The 8750-nt window shown below is 59.2% G+C and overlaps 1 protein-coding gene across 1 annotated transcript; it reads right to left on the bottom strand.

Moving 5' to 3' along the window:
* Nucleotides 1-1563: 1563 nt before the first annotated feature.
* C16H8orf90 (chromosome 16 C8orf90 homolog) lies at nt 1564-7309 on the bottom strand. Its single transcript, XM_054246581.2, has 2 exons — nt 7214-7309; nt 1564-2083 (listed from the first exon to the last, which is right to left on the bottom strand). Exons 1-2 carry the CDS (start codon nt 7278-7280, stop codon nt 1584-1586), a joined length of 567 nt encoding a protein of 188 aa, XP_054102556.2. The 5' UTR covers nt 7281-7309; the 3' UTR covers nt 1564-1583.
* Nucleotides 7310-8750: the final 1441 nt, after the last annotated feature.

Genomic DNA, 8750 nt, shown 5'->3' on the forward strand with positions numbered 1-8750 from the left:
TCTCAGTGGTCACTGTGAGTTGCTGTTTTCAGGGGATGTGGATGCGTAGCCCCATGGGCAAGCCAGACTGCCAGTGATGACGAGGAGGTTAGTGCTTGGCCCCACTGTCCCTGGGCGGGGCGGTTCTGGGTATGCATTGAGCTGTCTCCTGGGGGCCCCCATGGGACTGACCTCCACACCCTCAGGGGTAACCTGCTCCCATCACACCCTTCCTGGCCTCCTTCCCTGCCTGTCTGGCATCCTCACTCCCTTCCTGTGTTTCCAAGGACCACATCCCAAATAAACCACTTGCACCCGAATCCATGTTCAGGGACTGCTTCTGGGGACCCCAATTCATATATAATATAGGATGCATAGTACTTAATGTCATTGTAATATAGGATACATAGTACCTAATGTCATTGTCACAGTTGCCCCATCCGGATTCAAGTGCATGGTCATTATTGCAATGTAACTGTGTATCTGTAAAACTGAAGAAACAAGGCCCTGGGTGGGAGGAGCCTGGAGTAGGGGCTGGCATCTCAGTTGAGGTCGGTGGCAGCAGAGGAGGGGAGGCTGAAGACACCTCTTCCCAGACCAAGGCTTCCTTCTCCTCCAGAGATAAGTGACCCTTCTCACAACTAGCAAAATCAAGCCAGGGTTTGGAAAAACCTTTTGTCCCCATGACTGGGATGTGTTAAACCACTCCTGGATTAGGAATAAAAGAAAAAAAACACCCGGATTCCACCTGCACTTGAGCAAGGACGTGGTCTCCCCTGCACACCTGAGTTCCAAGCTCCCCAAGCACGAGCCAGGGCACCTTCCTGAAGGCCACTGGGCCTCCCTGCTTGGTGTTCTATGGGGGGGAGGAGGAGGAGGAGGCGGCAGCCAGCCGGGTCTTAGTCATTTGTCCTTACCACCAGCCGGCCCACAGCAGAGCCAGGTCTCTGGCAGGAGTCTGTCAACTGCAGAAGGAGGTGGCCCAGGGCAGAGGCCAGGTCACTGCTGGCCTCGCTGGGCTGAGCAAACTCTCTCAGCCCCACATGGGGGAAGCAGCAGGCAGCCCCTCCCCAGGGGCAGGGAACGAGGAGGCTGCAAGTGAAGGGATGGTGCCTCGTGGCACCCGCTCCTTGGCCTCCCACGGCCCCACACATGCTCTCCACTTCTTTCTTTTCTCTTCCTGTGCTCTGCAGCCTCACCCCTTCTCCCGGCCGCCTCCCCATCCTGCTGTTCCTCTATCCTGGGAAACTGGAAAGCTGCTGGACTTGCAGTCTGCACATAGGGAACTAAATCCAAGCTGTTCCCTGGAGGCGTAGGGCCTTGGTCTGCCGGTCTTTGGGATGGGGACGCTAGTCCCCACTGCAGAGCCGTGGGGAAGATCCCAGGGCGTGGCACTCAGGATGGAGCCCGGACCCCCACCCAGCTTACAGGTCCTCTTCCCTCTGACCAGGGCCTGCCTCCCTCGCGGTTCCCATTGCGAACACATGCTCACTGCGCCTTCGGACCCACACGGCTTCCCAGTCCCCGCCAGGCCCAGCCGGTCAGGCCTGCCTGGGTGTGCGCAGCAACGGGCCGAGCTCGAGCTCGGGAGAGCGGATAACTATTTATTCTGTGCATTCTCGGGGCAGCAGCGGGGCCTGGGTCAGTCTGGGGGTGCCGTCGTGGGGCGCGCTGGCCTCGGACCCCGGGAAGGCGGCGGCTGCGGGGCCGGGCGGCAGCAGGACGAGGCCTGGCCCGGGGCCGCGCGCGCGGACATAGCTCAGGGCCAGCTGCTCCAGGCGCCGCTTACGCAGGGCAGCCTGTGCCGTGGCGTGCAGGGGCCGCAGCAGCGCTGGAGGCGACGCGCCCGGGCCGCGCAGCAGGAAGTCAAAGCCCGAGCGGTCGCGGGGGTCGTAGAAGAGCGGCCCGCGGGCGGGGTCGGGCCCGGGCGGCCAGGCGAACGGGAAGGGTAGCGTGAAGTCCTCGGTGAGCACGCGGATGGAGAAGTCGTCCTGCTTGCCCAGCGCGCGGTAGGCGTGCCGGATGCCGCGGAAGTGCGCCTCCCAGAGCTGCGCGTCCCCGCTGTAGATGTCTGGGAAGGCGGGCTCCGGGGGCGCCGCGGGGCCTGCGGGCGGAGGGGACGGTGAACGCCTGGCAGGGCGGGGAGGGCGGGGAGGGTCGGGAGGGGGCCACCGTGCGACGGGCTAAGGCGAGGAGGCCGGGTGCGCAGAGAGGTGGCGAGTCTGGAAGAAGCCGGGGAATGAGCTGGAAAGGCAGAGATGGGGATGACCAGGCTGACCTGGTGATGAGGCGAGGTCGGGCCCCGCATTTCTGAAGGAGCAGCGCCAGCAAACCAGGAAGAGTGGGAGGTCCTGGGCGCACGTAAGGGGATGGTCACTGAGTACTCTGGGCAGAGCGTTCCATGGGGAGGAGGCTGCAAAGTTTGGCCAGCCTGACCCTGTGGGGACTCTGAGCGAGCTGAGGATGTTGAGGTTCACCCTGAAGACTGGCCAGCTTGGGGCAGGAGTGAAGCGGTCACTCTCAGTTGAAAGTTTATCCTGGCCACTGTGCAGAGAATGGACATTGGGAGCCCAGCGTCCAGGTCTGGTCAGATCCAGGGGAGGGAAAGATGAACATGAGGATGGGAAACACTCCCTGGGGAGAGGCTGCAGGGCCGAATCGACAGGCCTTGTGGACCGAGGAGGGCAGGAGCCTGCAGGGACAGCCTGGTTCCCTGCCTGGACACAGCTACCCTGGGATCCAGAAGGAGGTGCAGCCCCAAGGGGAAGAGGAGGTGGAAGGGGAGTTTGGTTTTGGCCCAGTCATGCCCCCCTTGCAGCCTATCCATGGTCCCCAGAAGGCACCCAGGTTGCTGACCCATGGTCCACACCCTGCCTGGGCTGCTGTGCCCAAGTCTAGGCCCTCCACTGTGGAAAGACCCCTTCATTCTTTATTTCATTCATTCAGCAAATGTGCTTAGCTCTGGGGATCCTGAAGTGAGCAAAGCAGCCATGGGACCTCACTTGGGCATACAGTCCAGAGAGGAATGTAGTCAGGCCCCAGGTGGATGCAGGAGACAGACCAGGCAGCTCCCTGGGGAATGGCCACACTGGGAGGCTTGGAGATGGGAATGGAGGAATGTGAATCCTCAGCTCCTCCTCCCAACACCCCTGGGAGGGGTAACAATATTCAGTCTGTTTTAGTGGTGAAGATACAGACCCAGAGAATTCATACACAGATACCGAGCCAAAGCCCCTGGTCTGGGCAATCACTTTCCAGTATGCCATGCTCTAGATCAAGGGCCTCCTGGTTAAGAGTCTCCTCTCTCCACACAAATACTCACTGAGCACCTACTGTGTGCCAGGCAGGCTCTGTTTGAGCCATCAGCTGCAGCCGTGAGCAGCACAGACTTGGGGGGTCCTTCCTTCTACCAGTCAGAGCCTGGGCTAGTCTTTCACTTTCCATGAGCCTCTGAAAATGGGGCCAACCAACCCTGTTCTGCTGCCCTTGCAAATAAGATGACATTGACCAGCCTGTTTGATTTAGGGAAGTAGTTCCCTAAATCAGTACCTTGGACAGCGCTATGCTGGTGGTAGGCGTGAAGCCCCAGCCTGGAAAGGGTCTGGCTCACAAGGAGCCTGGACTGTTGGGTGTGTAGCCTCTGACCTGCAGAGGTAGCCAGCCTGTCCTGACCACCTGGCCGCCTTCCCCTACAGGCTTCCAGGGCAAGCATCTGGAGGCTACCCTGACATCCCACCCATTGGCCTGGCTTCCCCTCAGTCCCAGCTGGCGGGGCAGGCAGTCAGAGGAGGGGCTGTGGGGTGTTGCCGTAGGTAGGGCAGTAAGGAAAAACTTTGGAGAAGATGGGATTGTCTATGGAACCCCAAAGAGAGGAGAAGGCCACTGTTCCATCGTGGCCCCAGGGCATGGGAAGAGTGACCTTCTAAGATCTGCATTTCACCAGGTGGGTCTGATCACTGTCTTGCAGACAGGTGGAAGAGGGCAAGGGAACATGAGGTCACCAGGACAGTCATTGTGGGGGAGAAGCTGGTAGCTTGAGCCAGAGCAAGGGCAAGAAATGCTCAGATTCTGAATACGACTTGAAGATAGAAAGGGCGGGATTTGATGAGGGATGTAGGGTGGGAGCATGGGGAAGAGGGTTTGGACCTGAGCAACAGGAAGCAAGGAGGTGCTGTTAACTGAGGCAGGGACGGCTGGGAGAGGGGCAGGCTGGGCTGGGGGGTCAAGGGCTTAATCTTGGGCAGGTGGACCTCTGGATGGGCAGGGGAAGAGGCTAGGGAGGCGGTGCAGTGGCCAGATGGCTGTGCGAGTTTGGAGCTGGGGAGGGGGTGAGGCTGGAGATAGATACTGGGAGATGATGTTTAAAGCCACGAAACTGGATGAATCACTGCGGGGGAGGGGGGCGGTTAGAAAGGGAAGATGCCCAAGCACAGAGCCTAGGGTCCTCCCTCCTGACGAGGTCAAGGAGATGAGGAGCCAGTTAGGGCACCGAGAAGGAACGGGCAGTGATGAAAGTGGGAGCTCCAGAAACCAAGTGTGGGGGCGGTGACCCAAGCCTTGTGCTGCCAATACAGTACATCCAATGAAGCCCTGCAAGTAACCTCAGACTCCCCAGCACAGAGGTCATTTGTGGCCTTTGCCAGAGCTGCTTTAGCAAAGCACTGGAAATTAAAGGCTGGTGAGAGCAGGTTCAAGAGCAAATGGGAGGGGAGAACGTGGAGGCAGCAAAGACAAACGACCTTCCTGAGGTTTGGCTCTGAATGAGGAGCAGAGAAGTAGGGCAGGAGCTGGAAGGGAAGTGGGGTCAAGGGACAGGATAAATCACAGCATGCTTTCATGCCAGTGGGAAGGATCTGGGAAAGAGCGGTGTCAGGATGCAGGAGAGAGAGGGTGAAGAGTTGCTGGAGGGACAGCGTGAGTGGGAGGGAGGGGATGGGAGAAGCTGAATGCTGGCTTTGGCTGGGAGGAGGGTCGGGCATTCACAGGAACAGGCCGGGGCGGACAGTGCCCAGGAGCACAAGGGCAGATGGGTGGGCACCTGCAGAGTCCTCTTCCAATGGCTTCAGCTTCTCAGGGAAGGAGGGCACAAGGCCAGCAGCACAATGTGAGGAGAGAGAGGATGGGGGCTTAGAGAAAGTGAAGGTGTGAGGTGGTTGCTAGGCAAGGAAAGGCTGGGCAGACCAGGGAGGGCAGCGGAGTCATCCTCCTTGCTGCTGCAGGCCGGTCAAGTGCAGGCATTAGCAAGGCAGAGCTCACCCAGCTGCAGCCCACTGCAAGGGCACAGGCAAGGGGAGCAGGGAGTTGGAGCTATCAGACTAGTACAGGAAAGCAGGAGAGGGGCCAGCGAGAGAGTGGAGGGAGTGCAGGCCACAGCAGAGATGTGAGTAGGGGTGGATGGAAGGGGCCCTAAAGAATGAGGAGGCTGGACAGGTGGAAGATGCGTGGGCTTCTGTCTCACTAAAGGAGTGCTGGAGCTGGCCCTTGAGGGCAGGAGCTGGGGCAAAAATCCCTAGAGTGCGGTGGGGACAGGGGACTACAGTTTGGGTACAGTTTGGGGGACTGGGTGGCTGGGTGGGAGAACAAAATCCTTGGAGGAGTCCAGGGGGCTGAGAGAAATCACCAATGTGATGACAGGAGAGCTGAGGAGGGAAGGGCAGGGGCCAAGGTCTTCAAGAGTGAGGGAAGATTGTGGGCAAGGTACATGGATGGGTGGGCAGATGAGTTGTGGAGGGGTGGGTGGATGTATGGGTGGATGGGTGGATGAGTAGGTGGATGGCTGGGTGGATGGATGGATGGATAGGTGAATAGATGGGTGGGTGGGTGGATGAACAGGTGGGTGAATGGGTGAATGGATATGTGGGTAGGTGGGTGGATGGGTGAATGGATGGATGGGTGAATGGGTAGGTTAATGGGTGGGTGAGTTGGTGAGTGGATGGATAGGTAGGTAGATAGGTGAGTGGGTAGGTGGGTGAGTAGATGGATTTGTGGATGGATGTGTAGGTGGGTGGGGGTGGGTGGATGGATGGGTGGGTGGGCGGGTGAGTGGGTGGATGGATGGGTGGATGGATGGATGATGCATGGATGGATGCATGGACAGATGGATGGATGGGTGGGTGGATGGGTGGATGGGTGGGTGGGTAGATGGATGGATGGGGAAATGGGTGGATGGGTGGGTGGATGAATGTATGGATAGGTGGATGTGTGGGTCGGTGGGTGAATGGGTGGGTGGGTGGATGGATGGATGGATGGATGGGTGGGTAGATGGGTAAGTGGGTGAATGGGTGGGTGGATGGATGGATGGGTGAGTGGGTGGATGGATGTGTGGGTGGGTGGATGAATGGGTGGATAGGTGAGTGGGTGAGTGAGTGGGTGCGTGGATGGATGGGTGGGTAAATGGGTGGATGTGTGGATGGATGTGTGGGTGGGTGGGTGAAAGGGTGGGTGGAGGGGTGGGGGGTAGGTGGGTGGAGAGGTGGACGGGTGAATGAATGGGTGGGTGGTTAGGTGGATGGATGGGTGGGTAGATGGGTGGGTGGGTGAATGGATGGGTGGATGGATGTGTGGATGAATGTGTGGGTGGGTGGATGAATGAGTGAATGGGTGAATGGGTGGGTGTGTGGATCGGTGGATGGATGGGTGGGTAAATGGGTGATAGGGTGGTTGGATGTGTGGATGAATGTGTGGGTGGGTGGGTGAATGGGTGGGTCGAGGGATAGAGGGGTGGAGAGGTAGGTGGATGGGTGGGTGGATGGGTGGATGATTAGGTGGGTGGTTGCATGGATGGATGGGTGGGTGGGTGGGTGAATAGATGGATGGGCGGGTGGGTAGGTGAATGAATGGTTGGCTGGTTACCCGTACTGCTGCCTCTGAGTTCCAGAGCTGGGTTTTAGAAGAGGCAAGGGCAAGAGAATGATCTGGAAGAGACACTAAAAAGTAAGAAAGACCCTGCACACCTCCAACTCCTTAGATCCAAAGGCTTCAGGAAGAGAGCCAACCCCTTCCCTGTTAACTTCAGAGCATTGGAGCATTGAGGAGAGTAGAGAGAAGGACCTTTAGGGGGAGGCTTTGATGCCCCCATCATGGCCTGGCCCCACTGCCACTCTCCTTCATGACCTTGGCAAAGCATCTTCTTCTGGAAGACGGGTGAGAAGGCTGCTTCCTGCTCCCACATTGTCAGTACCCCAGGTGCCCGTCTCCCTTCCCCTCTACTCTTCCCCCTCACCAAGTGTCTCACCTGGAGTGGCTACAGAAGGCGGGGTCAGACCTGCCGGGCTGGGGGCCCCAGGACAAGGGGAAGCCATGCCAGCAGCCTGGGTGCAAGCTTCTGTTTACTTGGCTGCCCAGGAAACGGGGAGGGGCCTCCGAGGGAGGCCAGAACCTTGCATTTAAAGGGCCTCCTCTCAGGAGCAGGCTAGGGTTGCGGGGGAGGCTGAGTGGGGACCTGTGGGCTCGGTGGCCTCTTGTGCACTGGCCTCTCCATGGCATCCCTGCAACCCTCACCCAGCACCCTGCTTCTCACCTGGTCCCTGCAGGGGCATCCTCTGGGCCAGCCTCCCATCCTTAACCCTTCCCATTGCACCCAGCAACCCTCTAAGGTCAATCCCTAGTCACAGCTGCTCACCTGCACTGCTCAGGGACCATGAGAACCTGGCAGCCAGAGACCGCCGGCCTGTCCCCACCAGCACTCTTCCTCCTGACTCACCTCGGGTCAGTCTGGTGTCCACAGCTGCAGCCTATGAGTGCTCTCAGGGCAGCTGAAGCCTTGATCCAGCCTCAGGCTAGCCTGTCCCTTCAGACCACAGGGCTCCCACAGGCATTCCCGAGACCCTCAGAGCCCAGCTCAGCAGTCCCATCTTCAGCAACTCCAGAAGACCCTGTGAAGTGGGTCAGACCTGGCCCCCGCCACAGAGAGCTCATGCAGGTTTCAGTTCCCCCTAAGTGGGATCAAGCGCTGGTGGGGGTGGGGACATGAGACAGAGAAGGGAACCAAGCCTAGGAAGACACATCCCAGCATGGTTTTACCGGGGATGGCCTCAGACCTACCCCGCCTGCCCATGAACAGGTGTGGCCTGCTGTGTCCCCAGCAGGGGTGGTCTGCAGGCAGCTTGGTAGCCAGAGATGGCCTCAGGGAAAGAAGGGTAAGTGCTCCCAGGGGCCTGAGCTGAGGCCTGGCTTCCCAAAAAGAAAACTCCAGCCGCAGACTCAGATGTATGTGATCAAGCAGTCAATGCCCCTGGAGCAAACTCATGCTCCCCCTTCAGGTTCTAGCTCACACCACCTCCTCCAGGAAGCCCACCTGGCCTGCTCTGCACCTTACAGCCTCTCAGACCTGGCTGGAACCCCCATCAGAAGTCACTTGTTTGGATATGCTCCCATGTGTCCTGGCGAGGACCTCAGGCTGCACATGGTCCCATGTCCAGGGCCCTGCCCCTCAGGGCCACACCCTCTGAGCAGCTCAGGCTCCAGCTCCCTCTGCTGAGATTCATAGGTCAGTGCCAGCCTCAGACTTAGGAAGGTGAGCATGTGGGAGGTAGGGGAGGCCAGGGTTGTAATGGCAAAATCCTGTACCCACTCTGTCTTCCCACCCCTCTGAGAACCCCTCAGGACAGGCCTGGGGCACCTCCTCTGGGCCAGACTTAAAGGCCTTCCCAGCCCCAGCGAGTGAGCTGGAACCCTTCTCCCCAGGTGAGCTACACTCCCCGCCCTGCCCAACCTCCAGCAGGCTGGGGTGCAGCCGAGGAGACCAGCAGCAGCCAAGGCTCAGGGTGGGA

Source organism: Callithrix jacchus, chromosome 16 (genome assembly GCF_049354715.1).
Source record: "Callithrix jacchus isolate 240 chromosome 16, calJac240_pri, whole genome shotgun sequence".
Taxonomy (NCBI): Eukaryota; Metazoa; Chordata; class Mammalia; order Primates; family Cebidae; genus Callithrix; species Callithrix jacchus.